At 48.4% G+C, this 24,315-nt stretch overlaps 1 protein-coding gene across 1 annotated transcript in view; it reads right to left on the bottom strand.

Moving 5' to 3' along the window:
* Nucleotides 1-24,315, bottom strand: part of LOC138286353 (uncharacterized) — a 1,286,679-nt gene that overhangs the window by 1,113,607 nt on the left and 148,757 nt on the right. Inside the window, exon 22 of the mRNA XM_069226509.1 lies at nt 6,722-6,882. Within this exon, the coding sequence (XP_069082610.1) occupies nt 6,722-6,882 (161 nt within the window). The remainder of the gene's footprint in view (nt 1-6,721; nt 6,883-24,315) is intronic.

Here is a 24,315-nt window from a genome sequence, read left to right as displayed (position 1 = left end):
GATTCCTTATCAGAAGGTGAAGAGGGAGATGCAGAGGAACTCGGCTGAGCTCATGCATTCGTTATCTAAAGTTTCCCCAGAGACAGAGACCCTAAATAGCCAGAAAAGAGGGTTTGGCTACCTAGGAGAGAGGAAAGGCTACTAACACCTGAAGGAGCCTATCAGCAGGAGTCTCTGACGTCACCTGGTGGCACTGGCCACTCAGAGCAGTCCAGTGTGCCAGCAGCACCTCTGTTTCCAAGATGGCAGAGGTCTGGAGCACACTGGAGGAGCTCTGGACACCTCCCAGGGGAGGTGCAGGTCAGGGGAGTGGTCACTCCCCTTTCCTTTGTCCAGTTTCGCGCCAGAGCAGGGGCTAAGGGGTCCCTGAACCGGTGTAGACTGGCTTATGCAGAATTGGGCACCTCTGTGCCCAACAAAGCATTTCCAGAGGCTGGGGGAGGCTACTCCTCCCCTGCCTTCACACCATTTTCCAAAGGGAGAGGGTGTCACACCCTCTCTCAGAGGAAGTTCTTTGTTCTGCCATCCTGGGCCAGGCCTGGCTGGACCCCAGGAGGGCAGCTGCCTGTCTGAGGGGTTGGCAGCAGCAGCAGCTGCAGTGAAACCCCAGGAAGGGCAGTTTGGCAGTACCAGGGTCTGTGCTACAGACCACTGGGATCATGGGATTGTGCCAACTATGCCAGGATGACATAGAGGGGGCAATTCCATGATCATAGACATGTTACATGGCCATATTCGGAGTTACCATTGTGAAGCTACATATAGGTAGTGACCTATATGTAGTGCACGCGTGTAATGGTGTCCCCGCACTCACAAAGTTCAGGGAATTGGCTCTGAACAATGTGGGGGCACCTTGGCTAGTGCCAGGGTGCCCTCACACTAAGTAACTTTGCACCTAACCTTTACCAGGTAAAGGTTAGACATATAGGTGACTTATAAGTTACTTAAGTGCAGTGTAAAATGGCTGTGAAATAACGTGGACGTTATTTCACTCAGGCTGCAGTGGCAGGCCTGTGTAAGAATTGTCAGAGCTCCCTATGGGTGGCAAAAGAAATGCTGCAGCCCATAGGGATCTCCTGGAACCCCAATACCCTGGGTACCTCAGTACCATATACTAGGGAATTATAAGGGTGTTCCAGTAAGCCAATGTAAATTGGTAAAAATGGTCACTAGCCTGTTAGTGACAATTTGGAAAGAAATGAGAGAGCATAACCACTGAGGTTCTGATTAGCAGAGCCTCAGTGAGACAGTTAGGCACCACACAGGGAACACATACATGCACACCTATGAGCACTGGGGTCCTGTGTGACAGGGTTCCAGTGACACATACATATAGGCCACAAACCTATGAGCACTGGGGTCCTGACCAGCAGGGTTCCAGTGACACATACATATAGGCCACAAACCTATGAGCACTGAGGCCTGGCTATCAGGATCCCAGTGAGACAGTGAAAACAGTGACAAACACCCTGACATACACTCACAAACAGGCCAAAAGTGGGGGTAACAAGGCTAGAAAGAGGCTACCTTCTCACAATTGGTGACCAAGGAGTCTGATGTTATTGACTCCCACATGCGAAGAAAGTGAGATAGTCTCCCCCCTACAGGAGATATGTGAACAGGGAGTGATGGAGAACTAAGGTTGCTTTCCCTGCTGCACCCCTCCGGAGGAAGAGGAAGAGGCAGAGTGCTGCTGGGCGGCCCCTCTAGTGCATACTCTACCCCTGCCCCTGAAGGACCTATAAGGAAGAGTTCCTGATGATTGCTGTCCTGGCGCATGGAGCATGCCACGAAAGGAAGCACCACGACCACATTCTCTAAACCTCCTAAATGATTTTAAAGAAGAGGAGGTGGCGGCTTGCAGTCCCAAGGATCTTGCCGTGGCTCTACTCTCCTTAAACCGATCCAAGGCAGAGTCGGCTTTCGATCCAAAGTGTCTGTCTCCATCAAATGGCAGGTCAAGCAGTGTGGTCTGAACATCAGGAGAGAACCCTGACGACCGCAGCCAGTCATGCCTCCTCATCGCTTTGGATGTGCCCATTGCCCTGGCCACTGAGTCCGAGGTGTCCAGCCCAGATTGAATCACCTGGGTTGCCGCCGCTTGAGCGTCCGACAAAAGGTTCTGCACCTCCTGCGACAATCCAGGGTGCCCCTTAGCCTCGTCCATAAGGGCATAAATGTAACGTCCTAAAATGCAAGTAGCATTTGTAGATTTCAAAGCCATGCTACATGACGAGAAGGCCTTTTTAGCTGACTGGTCCATTCTCTTAGACTCCCTGTCTGCAGGAACTCCGGGAAACGATCCAGGAGCAGAACAGGAAGCTTGCACAACCAAACTCTCCGGAGTCGGTGCTTGGACAAAAATGCCGGATCACCTGGGGCCACTCGGTATCGTCTCGCCACCGACCTATTCACGGCAGTCGAAGTCACTGGCTTCTTCCAAACTTCCCTAATAGGGTCCATAAGAGCCTAATTAAATGGAAGAAGCAGCTCTGCCACAGCTGATGCTGGGTGCAACACTTCAGTAAGGATGTTGGTCTTCACCTCCGCAGCAGGAAGAGGAAGGTCCAAAAAGGCTGCTGCCTTCCGCACCACGGCATGAAAAGAGGCAGCCTCCTCTGTATACTCCCCCAGAGAAGCCAAGTCCCACTGCGGGGAAGTGTCTAGACCGCTTGCTGTGTCCAAACCTTGCAGGTCCCCTGAAGGCAAATCCTCGTATCTAAACAGGGTCCCTGAGCTAGATACAGAGAGTAACACACAGGGAAGCAATACTATGAGTATAACGTAGTTTACTCTCCATTAACATAGCAAACATAGGAATGGAAATCTTAAATTCAAATATACAACATACAATATATTTCAATTTAGATATTTATTATAGCTAATTAAACATTCAGTTCGCACATAATATAATCAACATAGAATCAACCAAAAAAATATATAATACAACCCCCTACCCTAAATGAAACATACATATATGAAAACATAAATAACATAACAGTAAATACGCAAAAATAAACAAATAACACAGAACCAACAAAATCACAAAATAGTATACATACAAATTTACAACCGCCTCATACATGAGAGGATATTTAAACAGCACAATAAAGTTACTGCTTTGATGCTACAATTATGCGTTGTAGTTTGGATTGTATAAAATTCAACATAATAACAGCCAATTCTAGGTTATAATTTCCTGATTCAAATTCTCGTGTTACAGGCCTGATGGTAGCCAATCCTGGTCAGGGCTTCAAATTTGCCAATTTCAAACACTTCATGCCAATGTTCAAGACATGCCAATTTACAAGCCGACGCGCGTTTCGGTGAGTGAAGAAAAATATAAATACACCTTCATCAGGACTTTATGATTCAGTATAATTGGCATACGTACATCTTGTAATCTGCCTATCAAAGAAACATCAAAATTATTCATTACAATTCTTTGCATAGGGGGAAGGCTCGAATCATGTCAGATTTGCAACCAGACCAACTCAAGTGACTTAATTAAGAAAAAACACCGATAAAGTGCCCAAGATCAAAGTCTATAAAACCAATGCTTAATAAAGGTAAATAAATCTAAAGATCCAAGGAAAGCACCTTTAGTGTCCAGCAAAATACTAGATTAAGTGCAGAAATAGAATCACCTATAGCATAAAAGTGTAGGATTACCACCGAGAGAATCTAGTCAAGAATAGTAATAGACTAGTTTGTTTATATTAAAATAAGATAAAATACCTTAGATATGAAAGAACTTAGATATCCCTTACAGGCTGGATTAAACACTCTCCAACTTCAAATTTGTAGTCCAAAATGAAGGACTAACACGTGGATATAGCTAAATGAAGCTATGCTTTCTCACTCTAAAAGCAAACATAATGAAATCATTAGCTTGCACAGGGCAGGAAAGTCCACAGGATAGAAAAGAAAAAATCTGCTCATATGTACAATCGCTAACTACAGACTTACCTACAAGTTCACATGGTTTAAAAAACGTAATCCACAGGGGAAACCCACAAGGATACCAAACTGGTAGGGAACAACTTGCTAACTGCAAGGGAACAGGGGGGAGTCATGAGCCAGATAGAAATGACACAATCCCGACGGTATAAAATAATTCAATCCACAAAGGTTTAGCAAAGCTAGCCTACCAGTATCAGCAGGATCCAGGACATATGACCAGCACGATGATCTCTCGAGGAGCAATAACCCGTACTTCCCCGGCTGCCTCCTATTTAAACCAAATCACCACAGGTGATGCGATGAACATAGAAACAGGCCCGTAGGGGCCATCTAAGGAAATGGTCAAACATGCGCCATCTTAGAACCGTCAAAACAGCATGAAATATGCCAAAATCTACAGAGAATAAGAGGTACAATCAAACTGTAGAGTCATAGCCATATAGTAGTGGCAAAAGGAAATAACCAAAAATAAAAAATAATAAAAAATAATGGCCAATTCTAAATCAAACCAAAGAGTAGATATCACTTACCAGCACGCCCAAAACAGTGGGCGCCATCTTGGAACGTCAAAGTACAGGGTACTCAATGTCCCAAGGGTAGGCACAAAATGGGTTAGTAAAATACAATACGTATCGTGTATATAATACAAATCGATAACATAAGGTTTTATAAGAAGGAACCGAAAACGGTTTTATCGTATAAAGTGAAGAATTCACTTCAAAGTAAGATAAAGGGCCACCACAGGAGAGCACAAAGCAACCCTGTGGTAGGCACCTGGAAAATTATTGACCCCTCAGGCAATCCCGTACATAAGTACTCAGATGGCATTGCTCCAAGGGAGATCTTCGGTCCCCTGAAGGCTCCATGATCTCCCCTTCCTCCAAGTGTTGTTTCTCATATTACTGCTCCTCCAGAAGCCTTAGAGCCAACCTTCCGGAGCGGAGTCTGGACTCGAGCCCTGGCATTGATAAGGTGTCAGCTGACGCCGAAGTCCTCGGATCGCGTTGATCCATGGAGTCATCCAACGTCGGATCGCTCAGCGCCACAGGCATCTTCAAGGTGGATTGGATCCGTGGTGAATCCATCGGCGTCGGGACGGTGGACGTCGTCGTCACCGGTCTTCTGGGCGATGCCATAGGCATTGGCGCCGAAGCGGTACTTCCTGAAGGAAGAAAGGGCGTAAAGGGCGTCGGCCGGTAACAGGCTGGAACACCCATGTCAAAGGCCAAAGGGCCCGACGGCCCGCATGCACACCTCCATGCGCATTGGTGGCAAAGATATTAAACATAGCATTAAGAAATGCTGCTGGATCCGTGCCCGGCGCCGGGAATGCTGGATAAGTTTGAGGAGCCGGTGCTTGAGGTGAAGCCGGCGTCAGCTCAGGCATCTCCTGCTCCGGAGAAGCCCTCGGCTCCTGTTGTGGGTCAACTTCATACACCGACAGAGGAGACGCAGGTGAAGCTGGAGTCGTCGGAGGCGGAGGTGTAACAGTTGGGCTGACCTCCCACGTTGGTCGGCGCCGAGCCGATGGTGATCTCGAACGGGAGCGGTCCCTCCTCGACCGGCGCCATGATCCATGATGTCGATGAGACCTCGAGGATTTTGAAGAAAATTCTCTGTGGTGATGCTTCTCCTTCTTCTTTTTGGACCGAGCCAGAAACAACTTGGTCTTCCGTTCTTTCAGGGCCTTTGGATTCATGTGTTGGCATGAACCGCACGACTCGACCTTGTGGTCAGAACTAAGGCACCACAAGCAATTGTCATGTGGGTCCATAACCGACATCCGACCTCTGCACTGCTTACAGGGTTTAAAACCAGACTTCCTAGGCTGCGACATAGTTACATCGAAGTGAAACTGTAGCTCCCTGGTAGCCTCGAAGAAAAAAACATTACTCGAAGGCACGGAAAAAAGGGAACGGACGTCTGCACGTCGACGAGGACCTCTTATTGCCTGGATGACGTCATACGGCGTCGCGTGGAAGTCGGGCAATTGTGACGTAATCGTTGACGTGCAGAGCTAGAAGAAAATTTCCGCGTGGGGAAAATTCTTAAGGTGAGGAATCCACAGGTAGTTGTATCCATCAGAAATATATATATATATATATATATATATATATATATATATATGTATACACACACACACACACATATATATATATATATATATATATATATATATATATATATATATCTGCTGCGGTAGTTGTATCCATCAGAAATATATATATATATATATATCTCTTCACTGCTGCGGCTTCGGCGATGCCGTGAAGCACCAAATCGCCGGTGGTGCTGTCTGTCATTTCGCCACTGCAGCATGTATACATTACTTTCTTCCCACACAATTGAAAGGAGGACAGCACTCAGGATGCAAGAAAATATAGTTTTTAATCCTGGAGCAAAGTTCAGGAATGCGTTTCAGCAAACAAATGCCTTTCTCAACCACATTATTATATATATATATATATCCATCTAATGGTTAAAAACATGGTTATTTTACTAAATACTTTGTTTGAAGTACCCTCTCGCAATCTGCAATCCTTTCCCTTTCCAGTGACCCTTAAGCTCCCACCATGCGCTGCTTCTCATAAAGTGATTAACATGGTATGTCAGCATGTTTGTCGGAAAATCTGAAGCTCACACCGCCCTCCCCATCTTACTGACCAAGCTACACTCCTGATCTGCAGAAATTCCACATAGCCCATTACACAGTAGAGCACCTCACTGTCCAAGGATGCGTATTGTACTTTGTACATACCTCTCTATTAAGCTTTCTGCCGCTTGTGCGGGAGTGTCTTCGGGCGTCAACAAACCACTGGCTCTTTTAACACTGGATTGCCCATGCAGAAAAGCCACAAATGTTGCATTTATATCTTGCTTCCACAAGAAAGTATAACTTCCGAATACGTCTAATGTCGCCTAAAGGATGAAAAACAATAATACTGAACTCAAGAAAATGTCTGGCACAGTTTACATCAAATGGGAGAATGGGGACATAGGGCCAGATGTACAAAACCATTTAGTGGTTAAAAACATAAACAAAAAGCCTTTTGGTGTCGTCAAAAAATGGTTTACTGAATCGTTCCAAATCACAACTTGCAAGGGACGTAAGAGAAGCATTCCCTTCTAATTGCAAATCACAATAACATGCGTCAGTGGTCTGTAACCACAATTGCAGTCAGACTCCATTGAAAAGCTAACGACTCTTCGGAGGATGCAATAAACCAATCTCAAAGAGGAAACTACACCTGTTGTACACCTTCCAACTTTGGTACTGTGTAGAGAGACCTTGAGAAGAGCATTCAGTGGTCCTGGGCATCATTGCCTCCTCTCCACAGTGTATTGCCAAATGAGAAACATGTTTTTTCAAAATGGCACCGGTTCCTTTAAGCAGCATGGGCTGTTTTAAAAGAAAAGGGGCCAGATGTATCATCAAACCATTTTGCGAATCTCTAATAGCGATTTTTCAGAAATTGCTATTTCAGAAATGCCAAATGGTATGTATCATTTTTGCGATTCAGTAATAGCAATTTCTTAAAAGTCGCAAATGCTATTACTGAATCGCAAATTGTGATTCCGACCCCATTCGCACCTATGGGCCTGTAGGCCCATATTTGCAAATTTTTTGCATTTCCCAAATTGCGAATTCCTAACTGGAATTCGCAATTTGGGAAATGTAAACCCCCGGGTGCCAGGGGCCTAAAAAATATTTTAGGACATGTAAGGCGCTCAAATGCCAAAGGGGCATGTGTGCGTTACATGTCAATTTTAAAAATGCATTTCTAATGCATTTTTCAAATTTGCACATGGTTACCACCAAATTGTACTTGGTGGTAATTGCGATTCCTTAATGCCCAATTCGCATTAAGGAAAAGCTTGACACATGTGCTTCAGGAATCGCAAATAAGGACTCCTTATTTGCGATTTCTTATTTAGAGAATTGCAATTTGCGATTCTCTAAACGGGGTCACAATTTTAAGGAGTCGCTGTTTTAGTGATTCCTTAAAATTGCATAGCGAATGCCTTTCATACATAATGAAAGGCCTTTTTGCATTCGCAAACGGCCATTCGCACCGTTTGCGAATGCAAAAACGCTTGATACATCTGGCCCTAGGTTCCCATTTGGGAATGCAAACACAAGGACACATTCCTTGTGTTTGCACCCCTAACTGAGAACCTATTCTTTTAAAGCCTGATGTTCTTTGCAGGCCACCATCCGTATTTTAGTAGCCATTCACAGAGGGGTCCCAAATATTGACCTGCATAATTAATATTCATCAGGCAGGTTGTCCTGCAACTGTGATTGGATATTTATATTGTTCACAATTGTATTAAAAAAATACCAATGTAATAAATTTGATAGTTTGGTCGATATAGAGGTTAGATCAGAGATATCTCAAGATTGGCGGTTGTAATTCCAGTAAAACTATCATTTTTACCTTCAGATGAAGAAAGAATATGTTCTATATATGTTATGTAAAAGGAATATGGTGTACCTTAATATCATTAAAATATATTAAATTACTCTTCAGGTGTTTTGATATGATCACAACCCAGAAGCGTTTGACTGATTGAGTTTTCTTTTAAAATATTTTGGTTTGTTTCTTCTTATTTTTTATTGCTTGCTAAAATGTTAAGGATCCCTCTCACCTGTGGCCACTAACAAAACCTATTAGTTGTTACTCTCAGTGACCAGAACTGGCCCTATAACACGGAGGAAGATCCAAAAGAGGATTTTCAGATCACCAATGAAAAATGATTTAAGATATAAAAAGATGGTTCCAGATTTCCTGCTGACAGTAATTCTGGAATCACGTCACTGTATAACTGTGCTTTGAAGTATCGCTGGTAATCAGATGAGTTTGCTACTCACAAGTAATAAATGTATTGCTTCCCTACAGCCACCTTATGCTCAGGACTAACATATTCTCAATAATTTTTGGTTGGTGACTTAAAATGGGAATCGATAACCTATGACATATGGTGTTGGATCTAAAAACAAAATGGACCTTTGAACAGAAGAACATGAAATTATTAGAACATTGGATTGTTGGACGATCCATTGAAAACAAGGGAGTAGCAAAGGGACTACTGGCTGGTATAGATCGTCTTCGCCATTGGTCCCAAATTTGTTTTTCTGGTTTATCCTGTTTAATTTAGAATATTCTACCCTGAGAGGGTGAAATAATATCATCACTTCATAGCTCTTCTGTCTCAGGATACGCTAATTGTTAAAGGACCGCTCCTTCAAAAATTACTATTGCCTGTGGCTTGTGCCTATAACTCAGATGCAGCCGTCAGCAGTGGACTATTAGCTGACTACTAGCTGGGTCTATCTAGGGCCCCCTTGAAATGCAGGGGCCCTGTGCCAGAGCCCACTTTGCCAATGCCTTAAAACCTGTTGTGGCTCGCGCTAAGCAGATGGGGCAGGGCGGCAGTCGCGCTCTTGAGGGGAAGAGGGGGGGCAGAAGAATTAAATTAAATAAAAAATTATATAAAAAAAAAAACACGCGCGCCGCTCAACCGCCCCTCGTCGACTGAGGCTCAGGCTCCCAGCCTGCCCTGCGGCCAATCTTGACGCTCAAAGCAGCGTCAGGATTGACTGGGAGCCTGTGCAGACTCTCTCCAGCCCAGCAACGCAGAGAGCCCTGTGCACATGTGTGTTTGGTCGGCCCAAGACGGCCGGCCAAACACACATGCGCTCTGAGGGGTGCACTCCTCCTCATTGCTCGTCACCCCCGTGACCCCACCCACCCCTTTTCCCAAAAAACGATCATAAACAGTTTATAATCGTTTCATGGGAAAAGGTTTGCAGCTTCCGCTGCTGGCGGGCTGTGGGGGGTAACAGTCGATAACCTAACTAGGGCAATTAACGCTCATTAATTCCCTCTACGGCATTTATTCGTGCTTGGTGGCCTATGCTGCCAACTTTGTGACCGAGCTCATTGGCCAACGCAATTGCAACAGTCAATAGCAAAGGAAGCAGGATTCCTCCTGTGAAGAGGTAATACAGGCCAGGCTTTCAGCCAATAAGCACAGAAAGCACAAAGTGAGCCACAGGGTACTTAGTCCCTAGTGGGCTCTTAGCAGGGCAGTCACAGTGACCTAATGAATCGCACTGGTTCCCGCTGCTTTCTTGAAGAACCGCCTGTATTCTATTAATTGCCTCCAGATGTGCCCAAACTCCCAGCTCTGTGCGGTACGGTTATTGAACTCCTTAATGAACGCGTTTTAAACATCCAGGTCTTTAGTACAGCGTAAGGTGAGCCGCTTCGCGCCCCGTAGGACGGTGTAACGTGAACCAGCCTGTGTTTAAGTTCCTGGAGCCAACAGATAAGCACAGCAGACTTCAGCAGCTCTCTCCACGGAGCCCACTCTCCGAGGTACAGGCGGCGGTTTAGGCAGATTTCTGCATGATTAATCCCTGAATCAGCCAATCGAATTTGCTGATCCTGGGTACAGACGTGCTTAAATCTGCTTTCACGGCTGGCCAATTTTCGCAGAACAGGACACTAATTGCTGCTTTGCTGGCAGAGGCAATGGAATGGGCGAAAGCTCGTGAAAAACATGCGGACGCGGAATGGGATTAACAAAGTAGACATGCCCACAATTTAATATCGAAAGGAAATTAAATTGCTGCCAGTGAAAATTAAGTGCCAGCCAAAAATGCCTGCTAGAAAAACAAAATATTCTAATGTTGCATTCCCAGATCTGCAGCAATAGCAAACTTGGCTGGGTGTTAGTACTCCGTGTCTATCACAGAGCTCTACTGCCACCTAGTGTTAGAAAAATATATCTTCCGCTTTCGGCAGCTTCATAGTTACTCAGTATATAATATAAACATGTTTACTGGTCTATTTAGTGTGGTCTGTCGGTTTAGGATAAAAAGTACTGGGGAGGGTCCATCTGTAACATAATTAACACTTACTATTCATTTGCCAATTATTCAGCGGCAAAATTTACATTTTCACTTTATAAAGGACAGGTAGGGTACTCCTAGCACACTCAGTGGGTACAGAATAGTCAGCAGCAATAAAACTTCCCTTACGCACTAATCAGTTACAGCAAGTTCCAAAATTTCAAGCATATCGCTTTATAACTACCGGACCAGAAAAGTGAACTGGAGCTAAGCACAGCACACACAATGCCTCGGTCTAGTAAACCACCCCGGCCGACTCCTTCAGCGCCGCCGAACTCCTTCACTTCCAAATCCGCACCGACCCCAACACCACGCTCAGAGGAACACTCATCTATAGACCCCCAGGGCACCCTTCAGCAACATCCTCCTCGGGGACCTGACCTTTCACCTCGAAAACAACAATGACACCAACTCAACCACCCTGACCGAAAACCTCGCAACCTCGCATTCACACAGCTCGTCAACATACCCACCCACACAGCCGGTCACACCCTTGACCCCATCTTCGCCACAAGCAACCACGTCACCTTCAACCATACCACCGAACTCTACTGGACCGACCACCACTGCATCCACTTCACCTTCAAGAAACAGACAGAACACCACCTCACCGAACAACCACCACGCCGCCGATGGGGCAAAGTCACCGAACTTCAACTAATCAACGCCCTAGCCCAGAAACCGCCCGTCAACCCCACCGACCCTGACATCGCGGCACACAACCTCAAGCTATGGATCACCGACTGCGCCGACCGCCTTGCTCCACTCAGAATACCCTCCAACAACCACATCAACAAAAAAGCCACCTGGTTCACCGACGACCTCCAAGCCTCCAAACGCCACTGCCGAAAACTCAAGCAAATATGGCTACTCGAACGCACTCCAGACAACCACACGGCCCTCAAGGATGCCACACGCAAACACCACCAACTCATCAGGCTAGCAAAAAGATCCTCCTTCAAAACCCGCCTAGAAAACAACACCCACGACTGCAAAGAACTTTTCAGCATCGTAAAAGAACTCTCCAACCCAAACGCCATCGTCAACGACATCACCCCCTCCCAAGAACTATGCGACGCCCTAGCAACCGCCTTCCACCGAAAAATCACGGACATCCACGACAGCTTCAACTCCCCTCACACTCCAGACGCTCCTACCCCACCCACCATGAACTCCACCAGCTCCAGCCGACTGACCTCCTGGACCAACATCAGCGACGACGAAACCCGCAAGACCATGAACTCCATCCACTCCGGATCACCATCAGACCCCTGCCCACACCACATCTTCAACAAAGCAGATACAGCCATCGCACCACACCTACGGAAAGCCATCAACATCTCCTTCGAAACAGCAAGATTCCCGGACAGCTGGAAACATGCCGAAATCAACGCCCTTCTCAAGAAACCAAAGGCGGACCCCAAGGACCTGAAAAACTTCCGGCCCATCTCTCTGCTCCCGTTCCCGGCGAGGGTCATCGAGAAAACCGTCAACATTCAGCTCACTCTGTACCTCGAAGACAACAACATCCTCGACCCCTCCCAGTCCGGCTTCAGACGCAACCACAGCACCAAAACCGCCCTCCTTGCTGCCACAGACGACATCAGAAGCCACCTCGACAATGGAGAAACATCAGCCCTCATCCTCCTAGACCTATCAGCCGCCTTTGACACCGTATGTCAACACACCCTAAAATCCCGCCTCCACGCAGCAGGAATCCAGGACCAGGCCCTCGAATGGACCGCATCCTTCCTCGCCGGCAGAACCCAAAGAGTCCGCCTCCCCCGTACCAATCCAAAGCCTTCAACATCATCTGCGGCGTACCCCAGGGCTCATCCCTCAGCCCGACGCTGCTCAACATCTACATGGCCCCCCTCGCACAAGTGGCCCGTCAGCACAACCTCAACATTATCTCCTACGCCGACGACACCCAACTCATCCTCTCCCTCACCAAGGACCCGCACACCGCCAAAACCAACCTCCACGAGGGACTAAAAGCCATCGCCGACTGGATGAGAGACAGCCGGCTAAAACAGAACTCGGACAAAACAGAGGTCCTCATCCTTGGGCGCACCCCCTCCGCCTGGGACAACTCATCGTGGCCGTCCACGTTGGGTCCCCCACCGACGCCCACCGACAGCGCACAAAACCTCGGCTTCACCCTCGACTCCTCACTCGCCATGTCAAAGCAGGTCAGTGCCATCTCCTCCTCCTGCTACAACACCCTCTGCATGCTTCGCAGAATTTACAAATGGATCCCAACAGAAACAAGAAAAACAGTAACCCAGGCCCTCGTCAGCAACAGACTCGACTACGGCAACGCCCTCTACACCGGTATCTCATCCAAACTCCTCCAACGCCTCCAAAACGCCTCCGCCTGACTCATCCTCAACATCCCCCGCCACTGCCACATCACCCCCCACCTAAGAGACCTTCACTGGCTCACCGTCAACAAGAGGATCACCTTCAAGCTCCTCACCCACGCACACAAGGCACTCCACAACACCGGACCATCATACCTGAACAACAGACTCAGCTTCTACACCCCCACCCGGCATCTCCGCTCCGCTAACCTCGCCCTCGCCTCCGTCCCCCGATCCGACGCAAATCTTCCGGCGGCAGATCATTCTCGTACCTCGGTGCCAAGACCTGGAACACCCTCCCGCCGGATCTACGACAGACCCAAGACCTTCTTTCCTTCAGAAAACTACTCAAGACTTGGCTCTTCGAGCAGTATCAGCACCCCCCTCCCCCCAGCGCCTTGAAACCCTCACAGGTATTGTAGGAAGTTGGCTCTGTACGTACTATTTCAAATTAAGAAATAGCATGCACAGAGTCCAAGGGTTCCCCTTAGAGATAAGATAGTGGCAAAAAGAGATAATTCTAATGCTCTATTTTGTGGTAGTGTGGTCGAGCAGTAGGCTTATCAGAGGGTAGTGTTAAGCATTTGTTGTACACACACAAGCAATAAATGAGGAACACACACTCAAAGACAATTCCAGGCCAATAGGTTTTTATATAGAAAAATATATTTTCTTAGTTTATTTTAAGAACCACAGGTTCAAGATTTACAAGTAATACTTCAAATGAAAGGTATTTCACTTAGGTATATTAGGAACTTTGAATCAACACAATAACATGTACAGTTTTGGCAAAAATGGCAATAAGCTATTTTAAAATTGGACACAGTGCAAAATTCAACAGTTCCTGGGGGAGGTAAGTATTTGTTAGTTTTTCAGGTAAGTAAAGCACTTACAGGGTTCAAAGTTGGGTCCAAGGTAGCCCACCGTTGGGGGTTCAGGGCAACCCCAAAGTTACCACACCAGCAGCTCAGGGCCGGTCAGGTGCAGAGGTCAAAGTGGTGCCCAAAACACATAGGCTTCAATGGAGAAGGGGGTGCCCCGGTTCCAGTCTGCCAGCAGGCAAGTACCCGCGACTTCGGAGGGCAGACCAGGGGGGTTTTGTAGGGCACCGGGGGGGACACAAGTCAGCACAAAAAGTACACCCTCAGCGGCACGGGGGCGGCCGGGTGCAGATTGCAAACAGGCGTCGGGTTTGCAATGGAGTTCAATGGGAGACCCGGGGGTCTCTTCAGCGAAGCAGACAGGCAAGGGGGGGGCTCCTCGGGTTAGCCACCACCTGGGCAAGGGAGAGGGCCACCTGGGGGTCGCTTCTGCACTGGAGGTCGGATCCTTCAGGTCCTGGGGGCTGCGGGTGCAGTGTCTTTACCAGGCGTCGGGTTCTTAGAAGCAGGCAGTCGCGGTCAGGGGGAGCCTCTGGATTCCCTCTGCAGGCGTCGCTGGGGGGCTCAGGGGGGGTCAACTCTGGCTACTCAAAGGGTCGCAGTTGCCGGGGAGTCCTCCCTATAGTGTTGTTTCTTCGCAGGTCGAGCCGGGGGCGTCGGGTGCAGAGTGGAAAGTCTCACGCTTCCGGCGGGAAACGTGCAGTCTTTTAAAGTTTGTTTCTTTGTTGCAAAGTTGTTTCTTCTTTGGTGCAGAGCCGCTGTCCTCGGGAGTTCTTGGTCCTTTTAGATGCAGGGTAGTCCTCTGAGGCTTCAGAGGTTGCTGGTCCCTGGGGAACGCGTCGCTGTTGCAGTTTTTCTTGAAGTGGGGAGACAGGCCGGTAGGGCTGGGGCCAAAGCAGTTGGTGTCTCCGTCTTCTCTGCAGGGCTTTCAGGTCAGCAGTCCTTCTTCGTCTACAGGTTGCAGGAATCTGTTTTCCTAGGTTCTGGGAGCCCCTAAATACTCACTTTAGGGGTGTGTTTAGGTCTGGGGAGTTAGTAGCCAATGGCTACTAGCCCTGAGGGTGGCTACACCCTCTTTGTGCCTCCTCCCTGAGGGGAGGGGGGCACATCCCTAATCCTATTGGGGGAATCCTCCATCTGCAAGATGGAGGATTTCTAAAAGTCTGAGTCACCTCAGCTCAGGACACCTTAGGGGTTGTCCTGACTGGCCAGTGACTCCTCCTTGTTTTTCTCATTATCTCCTCCGGCCTTGCCGCCAAAAGTGGGGCCGTGGCCGGAGGGGGCGGGCATCTCCACTAGCTGGAGTGCCCTGGGGCGCTGTAACAAAGGGGGTGAGCCTTTGAGGCTCACCGCCAGGTGTTACAGTTCCTGCAGGGGGAGGTGAGAAGCACCTCCACCCAGTAAAGGCTTTGTTACTAGCCACAGAGTGACAAAGGCACTCTCCCCATGTGGCCAGCAACATGTCTGGTGTGTGGCAGGCTGGCAAAACTAGTCAGCCCACACTGGAAGTCAGGTATGTTTTCAGGGGGCATCTCTAAGGTGCCCTCTGGGGTGTATTTCACAATAAAATGTACACTGGCATCAGTGTGCATTTATTGTGCTGAGAAGTTTGATACCAAACTTCCCAGTTTTCAGTGTAGCCATTATGGTGCTGTGGAGTTCGTGTTTGACAGACTCCCAGACCATATACTCTTATGGCTACCCTGCACTTACAGTGTCTAAGGTTTTGCTTAGACACTGTAGGGGCATAGTGCTCATGCACCTATGCCCTCACCTATGGTATAGTGCACCCTGCCTTAGGGCTGTAAGGCCTGCTAGAGGGGTGACTTATCTATGCCATAGGCAGTGTGAGGTTGGCATGGCACCCTGAGGGGAGTGCCATGTCGACTTAGTCATTTTCTCCCCACCAGCACACACAAGCTGGCAAGCAGTGTGTCTGTGCTGAGTGAGGGGTCCCCAGGGTGGCATAAGACATGCTGCAGCCCTTAGAGACCTTCCCTGGCATCAGGGCCCTTGGTACCAGGGGTACCAGTTACAAGGGACTTACCTGGATGCCAGGGTGTGCCAATTGTGGAAACAAAGGTACAGTTTTAGGGAAAGAACACTGGTGCTGGGGCCTGGTTAGCAGGCCTCAGCACACTTTCAAATCATAACTTGGCATCAGCAAAGGCAAAAAGTCAGGGGGTAACCATGCCAAGGACGCATTTCCTTACAGGTATGTAGCGCGCTTTACAAATTAATTGATTGATTGATAAACGGACCTGTGAATTTCCAGGGGTTTGACTAGACTCTAAGGTATTCTGGTGACAATTCAGAATTGGAGGCTTTATGTTCTGAAGGCCATAAATATGTCTTCATAATTATTTAACTTCTCCCAGCAATTGTGAAAGGTGACCACACTACCTACGTACATGTAAACTTTACATTTTTTTTAAAGTAGTATGTTTTGTGTGATGGCTCAACTTTTTTGGTGGTCTGAGTGATGCTTCCCTTTAGCTGCCCATGACCTTTAAAGGACAAAAAATTAATTATTATGTTTGGAAGACTACAGGAACTGCTTTCTCGTATGCATATTTTTATTAAGCTGTTGACTGACCTGACAGAACAGGTTTGTCTCTAAAATGTGGACACCGGGAAATGGGAAAGAGAGGGTACCATCCTTCTCAACGCTGCTGAAGTGGTGGGGAAGGAGTTGTACATGGTCAGGAGGAGGAGGAGGTGTACATGGAAAGACAATCCTTGCACAGATGGGATGAGAAATAGACCGCGGGGAGGACAGGAGACCAACCTCAACAACTAAAAACAGAACCGGACATGTAGAGTGCAGCAGAAAGGAGATAGACTACTGAGCCCTATGATGGCCCAAAGAAGGCCAAGGACTGCGGCCAGTGGAGGAGGGTTAGGTCAGAGGACCAGCATCATAGGGAAGAGGTTATTGGGACAAAGATAAGGACATTGGTGGTCCTCAGAGCCTTTGTGCTTCTTTCCTCAAACACTGCTGATGAGTTACCAGATTATTTCCAGCCTTTAAAAACTGATGTGCCAATGATCCTGAGGAAAACGTTTTCAAGACCACAGGGTCAACTTGCTTTGACTATCTAGGGGTAATGTTGAAAATACATTTGACCCTTCTCTGTGTTAGCAACAAGCAGTACAAAGAATCACCTACTATGTAACTGGTTAGGTAAAATGAGCAGTAGACCACGCGTTTACGTTTTCTGAAAGTAGACTTACAAATCACTGCAACACAAGCTGAATTTTCGAAGGCCGACTCTACTGATGACATTATCCACGATAGTGCTATTCACAGTACTCCCTAAACCCTTAGATCATTTTATAAAATGGTAGAAAAATGCTTACAATCATATACAGCACAGAAGTACTGTGTGTGTGTGCCTGTGTGTGTAGAGTAGAGATAGCATAGCTGGACACGAGTGTGGTCCAGTATGGTTAAAGTGATATGGGCACATTTCACCTACAATACCATTTTGAGTGCAAGCAGTGCTCCATGTCAAACAAGGCAGAGATAGCACAAGTAGTGTGAGTTGCAGAGGCACATTTCTTATTGGTTGTAAATCCATGGCCTGTTGAAAAAAAGTGAGAAAAGCTAGAGCTTCTGTTTAAAATAGATGAACCAGCTGTGGATGTCTGGACATGTGTCCACATTAAATAGTTGACGTAAACTGCTATAGACAATTTGTATATAAACTGGAAGTTTACAAACTGCGGATATTTATTTCCAGAACTTCCCTGAACATTATACATTGTTGAAGAATGCATAGTGTGTTGATGTATTTTGAAGAAGTTTCCACCCTATTACTCTTATTAGGGCATGGCACTTCAGAGTATTCATATCATCTGAACTCTCTGCTTTTTTAGTTGTTTAATTTTATTTCATATTGAACGAAAACTAGACAATGACATCTGAAGAATATCGAAGATAAGATGTACACTCAGAGGAAGAACAGTTGGCGCCACAGACCTTACCAAAGTCCACTGGTTGGGACGTTTTTAATCCCGCAGGAGACACAAGTATTGGCCTAGGTGATTACCTGCAACCTCTGCCACTATGAGTTTTCCAGTGGTTCTGGAATTCTGGACCTAGAATGATCTCATGAGGATGCAGGAATCTCAACATTGTATGCTCCACACCATAGTCTCCAGGCTGGGGATTCTCTTTCTGCTGACATTATTGCCACCCACGCCCAAGATGTATGGGAACATTGCATTATACTCCTGAAATGTGCATACATTATCACTTTGGGAGAACAGATTGGAGTAGCCAGAAACCTAAGCTGGGTGCACACAAAACAAATTGAAATACATCTTCCTTTCATTTTTGAAGTCCACATTTAGCTACCCGATTTTTTGTTGTTTTTGGCTGAATCCCAAACAAAATGGATAAAAAATCCCAAAAAGTAAAAAATATTAAAACAAGAAATAAAAAACAGGTTCTTGTTAGTAACACCTTTTTTGGTTTAAAATAGAAAAAATATGTATGTGTTTGTCATGCCTGTGTCTCAATGTTAAACAGTGTTAGTATTTTTTTAACTTTTTTATTGTTGTCACATTATAAACATATCCTGTTAAGAGTATATCACATAGTACATATTTACAGTTGCTTCATGCTGTTCACTGGCATTGTAATCAACTTGACCGTCGGGTAGGCCGCTTCCCCGCCGCTGCAGCTCCACCTGCCAAGGCCCCTGCCACTTCTTCTAGGTCTTACTTGTTTCTTTGCGCTTTTACTCCTGTGTATTTCTTCTCACTCCTCTTTTTCCTTTCCTGTGTATTTCTTCGTATTTCTCCTTTCCTTCGCGCTTTTACTCCTGTGTATTTCTTCTCACTCCTCTTTTTCCTTTCCTGTGTATTTCTTCGTATTTCTCCTTTACTTTGTGCTTTTACTCCTGTGTATTTCTTCTCACTCCTCTTTTTCCTTTCCTGTGTATTTCTTCGTATTTCTCCTTTCCTCTGCGCTTTTACTCCTGTGTATTTCTTCTCACTCCTCTTTTTCCTTTCCTGTGTATTTCTTCGTATTTCTCCTTTCCTTTGCGCTTTTTCCCCTGTGAATTTCTGTGAATTTCTTCAGATTTTTCTCTCCTGGTTCGCTTTCCCGCCTCCTCGCTTCCCGCCCAGCTTTCCCGCCGCTGCCTTCAGTGCGGCCCGCCCCCCCGCTTCCATTCGTCGTCCTCCCTCCCGCCCCCGCCTCCCAGCTGACCCCTCCTCCCCCCCTTCCCTCTTATGGCGGCCGCTGCGCGGCAGAGACAGCGACCCTTGACCCTCGGGTAGGTCGCTTCCCCGCCGCTGCAGCTCCAACCTGCCCAGGCCCCTGCCACTTCTTCTAGGTCTTAGCTGTTTCTTGGCGCTTTTACTCCTGTGTATTTCTTCTCACTCCTCTTTTTCCTTTCCTGTGTATTTCTTCGTATTTCTCCTTTCCTTTGCGCTTTTACTCCTGTGTATTTCTTCTCACTCCTCTTTTTCATTTCCTGTGTATTTCTTCGTATTTCTCCTTTCCTTTGCGCTTTTACTCCTGTGTATTTCTTCTCACTCCTCTTTTTCCTTTCCTGTATATTTCTTCGTAATTCTCCTTTCCTTTGCGCTTTTAATCCTGTGTATTTCTTCTCACTCCTCTTTTTCCTTTCCTGTGTATTTCTTCATATTTCTCCTTTCCTCTGCGCTTTTACTCCTGTGTATTTCTTCTCACTCCTCTTTTTCCTTTCCTGTGTATTTCTTCGTATTTCTCCTTTCCTTTGCACTTTTTCCCCAGTGAATTTCTGTGAATTTCTTCTCATTTTTCTCTCCTGGTTCGCTTTCCCGCCTCCTCGCTTCCCGCCCAGCTTTCCCGCTTCCCGCCGCTGCCTCCCGTGCGGCCCCGCCCCCCCTGCTTCCATTCATCATCCTACCTCCCGCCCCGCCCCGCCTCCCAGCTGACCCCTCCTCCCCCCCCTTCCCCCTTATGGCGGCCGCTGCGCGGCAGAGACAGCGACCCTTGACCCGCCGCTGCAGCTCCACCTGCCCAGGCCCCTGCCACTTCTTCTAGGTCTTAGCTGTTTCTTTGCTCTTTTACTCCTGTGTATTTCTTCTCACTACTCTTTTTCCTTTCCTGTGTATTTCTTCGTATTTCTCCTTTCCTTTGCGCTTTTACTCCTGTGTATTTCTTCTCACTCCTCTTTTTCCTTTCCTGTGTATTTCTTTGTATTTCTCCTTTCCTTTGCACTTTTACTCCTGTGTATTTCTTCTCACTCCTCTTTTTCCTTTCCTGTGTATTTCTTCGTATTTCTCCTTTCCTCTGCGCTTTTACTCCTGTGTATTTCTTCTCACTCCTCTTTTTCCTTTCCTGTGTATTTCTTCATATTTCTCCTTTCCTTTGCGCTTTTTCCCCTGTGAATTTCTGTGAATTTCTTCTGATTTTTCTCTCCTGGTTTGCTTTCCCGCCTCCTCGCTTCCCGCCCAGTTTTCCCACTTCCCGCCGCTGCCTCCCATGCGGCCCGCACCCCCTGCTTCCATTCGTCGTCCTCCCTCCCGCCCCCCAGCTGACCCCTCCTCCCCCCCCTTCCCTCTTATGGCGGCCGCTGCGGGCAGCGCCGCTGGCGCACCGAAGGCGCACCAAAGGCAAGCCTGTCTGGGCCCGTCCGCGCCTGGACCACGCCCAGCGCCAGAACTCCTGGTCCCCACCGCACTCAAAACACCAGACTTCGCCTCCCTCAACGCCCTCAACCCCGGACGAACAGCCACCTGCTACCAAGCCAGCCCCAAACGCACTCATGGACCCTTCGCCTGTCAAGCCTGCAAGTACACCTTCCACCGAGCCTGCAGACCTCCCACCGGCCCTCGCACCAACAACCACCTCAAGTGCATCCTCCTCAACACACGCTCCGTCCACAAGCACGCCATCGAATTATGGGACCTCCTGGACACAACAGCTCCTGACGTCGCCTTCATCACAGAAACCTGGATGAAAGCCTCCTCGGCTCCTGACATCGCCTTAGCCATCCCCGACGGCTACAAGATCGCCCGGAAGGACCGCATCAACCAAACCGGGGGAGGAATCACCATCATCTACAGGAACTCCATCAACATCACGACCACCACCGAAGACACCCCCTTCGCCGCCGAACACATACACTTCCAGATCCACACCGACCCCAGAACCACCCTCAGAGGAACTCTCGTCTACAGGCCCCCGGGCCCACGCGCCCAATTCAGCGAAACCATCACCGATCTCATCAGCCCCCACGCCCTAGCCTCACCAGACTACATCCTCCTCTGGACCTGAACTTCCACCTGGAGAAAAACAACGACAACAACACCGCCACCCTGCTCGACAACCTCGCCAGCCTCGGACTCAAGCAACTGGTGAACACCCCCACCCACACCGCTGGCCACACGCTCGACCCCATCTTCTCCGCCAGCAACCACATATCCTTCAGCCACTCCTCTGAACTACACTGGACCGACCACAGATGCGTCCACTTCACCTTCAAACGGGAGACCCACCACCATCGCACACAACAAATCCCCCGCAGACCCTGGAGCAAAATCTCCACAGAGCAGCTCCTCTCAACTCTGAACCAAAACCCACCAGCCATCACCACCGACGCCAACAACGCAGCCCTTAGCCTCACTCAATGGATCACCAACTGTGCCGAAAACCTCACTCCACTTAAAAGCCACCCAAGCGGGACCAGCATCAGGAAACCCAGTGGTTCACGGACACCCTCAAAGAATCCAAGAAATCCTGCTGTACCCTCAAAAAAACCTGGCGCATAGAACGCACCGCAGAAAACATGTCAGCCCTCAAGATCGCCACCCGTGAACACCACCAGCTGATCCGCTCCACCAAAAGGACATCATTCAAAGAGAGACTTGACAACAACACCCACAACAGCAAAGAACTCTTCAACATCGTCAAAGAGCTCTCCAACCCCAGCGCCAGCTCCAACGCCATCACGCCCTCACAAGAACTCTGCAACTCTCTCGCTACTTTCTTCCATCGAAAGATCACAGACCTACACGACAGCTTCGGACCCCAGACCCCGCCGTCCACCACCGAACCAACAGCCCCCTCCACTACCCTCAACGCCTGGACCCCCATCAGCTCTGAAGAGACCAGAATCACCATGAACACCATCCACTCCGGCTCCCCATCGGACCCGTGCCCCCATCACATCTTCAACAAAGCCGACTCCATCATCGCCCCCTATCTCCGGAGCATCATCAACAGCTCGTTCGCATCTGCCACCTTCCCCGAGAGCTGGAAACACGCGGAAGTCAGCGCTCTCCTGAAAAAACCCACGGCTGACCCCAACGACCTGAAGAACTTCCGCCCCATCTCTCTTCTCCCCTTCCCGGCCAAGGTCATCGAGAAGACCATCAACAAGCAGCTGACCAACTTTCTTGAAGCTAACAACTCACTCGACCCTTCCCAATCAGGTTTTCGAGCCAACCACAGCACGGAAACCGCCCTCGTCGCAGTCACCGACGACATCAGAACTCTGATGGACAACGGAGAAACAACCGCCCTCCTCCTCCTGGACCTCTCGGCTGCCTTCGACACCGTGTGCCATCGCACCCTAATAACCTGCCTCCGCTCCACTGGAATCCTAGGACAGGCCCTTGACTGGATCATCTCGTTCCTCTCGGACAGAACCCAAAGAGTCTACCTCCCGCCCTTCTGCTCAGAACGCACCAAGATCATCTGCGGCGTACCCCAAGGCTCATCGCTCAGCCCAACCCTCTTCAATATCTAAATGAGCCCCCTCGCCGACATCGCTCGCAAACACAACATCAACATCAACATCAACATCATCTCCTACGCCGACGACACCCAGCTGATACTCTCCCTCACCAAAGACCCAACCTCCACCAAAATCAACCTACAGGAAGGAATGAAAGACGTCGCGGAATGGATAAAGCTCAGCCGCCTGAAGCTGAACTCAGACAAGACAGAGGTCCTCATCCTCGGACACGCCCCGTCCGTCTGGGACGACTCTTGGTGGCCCTCGGCTCTGGGCACCGCACCAACCCCCTCAGACCACGCACGCAACCTCGGATTCATCCTGGACCCCCTCCTCACTATGACCAAGTGGACTTGCTTCCACACCCTTCGCATGCTCCGAAAAATCTTCCGATGGATCCCCGCCGAAACTAGAAAGACAGTTACCCACGCCCTCGTCACAAGCCGCCTGGACTACGGAAACACCCTATACGCAGGAACCACCGCAAAGCTACAGAAACGTCTTCAACGCATACAGAACGCCTCCGCATGCCTCATCTTCGACATACAATGCCAAAGCCCCATATCCGCCCACCTGAAACACCTGCACTGGCTCCCCGTCAACAAGAGGATCACCTTCAGGCTCTTCACCCACGCACACAAAGCCCTCCACAACATGGGCCCGAATACCTCAACAGTCGCCTCTCGTTCTACACGCCCACCCGTCAGCTTCGCTCAGCCAGCCTCGCCCTCGCCACCGTCCCACGTATCCGCAGAACCACCGCTGGAGGTAAATCCTTCTCATACCTGGCAGCCAAAGAATGGAACTCCCTCCCCGACCACCTAAGAACTACCCAGGACCATCTCGCCTTCATGAAGCGCCTCAAGACATGGCTTTTTGAGCAGCAGTTACCCCTTCCCCCCCCTCCCTAGCACCTTGAGACCCCTGCGTGTGAGTAGCACACTCTATAAATGCATTGATTGATTGATTGATTGATATATGGTGTGTTATCCTATAGTATTAATCCCATTTTTTACCAGCAATTTTATTGAATTCTGAAATACTAGCATCCAACAACAGGGATTTGAAATTGAAGAGGTTGCGCCTGGAAGACAGGGATGGGGGGAAGAGGAGTGAGCAATCCCAGGAATAGTCTATGACTTCCGAAGCATTACTTGGCTTTGACTACACATGGACAAGAAATCGTAAAGCAAGGGGCATGCACATTAAGAGATGGTACTTCAGGAGTGTTAACCCTCCCCCCCCCCCCCATGAAAGAGTTACCTAGGCTGATAGAAAATGCTGGGTAGCGTTAGTAGGGTGTGCTGGTACTAAGTCTTCCAAGGGACTAGTCACATATTCCCTACCCCGTAACAGTAGGAGGTTGCTATAATTGGTACCAGAAAGTATCCCAGAGACCCTACAGGCCGGGTAAGGCATGAGTCATGGCAGAGTACAGGTTAATAGTCTGG

This window comes from Pleurodeles waltl, chromosome 3_2 (assembly GCF_031143425.1).
Source record: "Pleurodeles waltl isolate 20211129_DDA chromosome 3_2, aPleWal1.hap1.20221129, whole genome shotgun sequence".
Taxonomy (NCBI): domain Eukaryota; kingdom Metazoa; phylum Chordata; class Amphibia; order Caudata; family Salamandridae; genus Pleurodeles; species Pleurodeles waltl.
The sequence above is the reverse complement of the archived record's forward strand: the minus strand, read 5'-3'. Positions and strand labels throughout refer to the sequence as shown.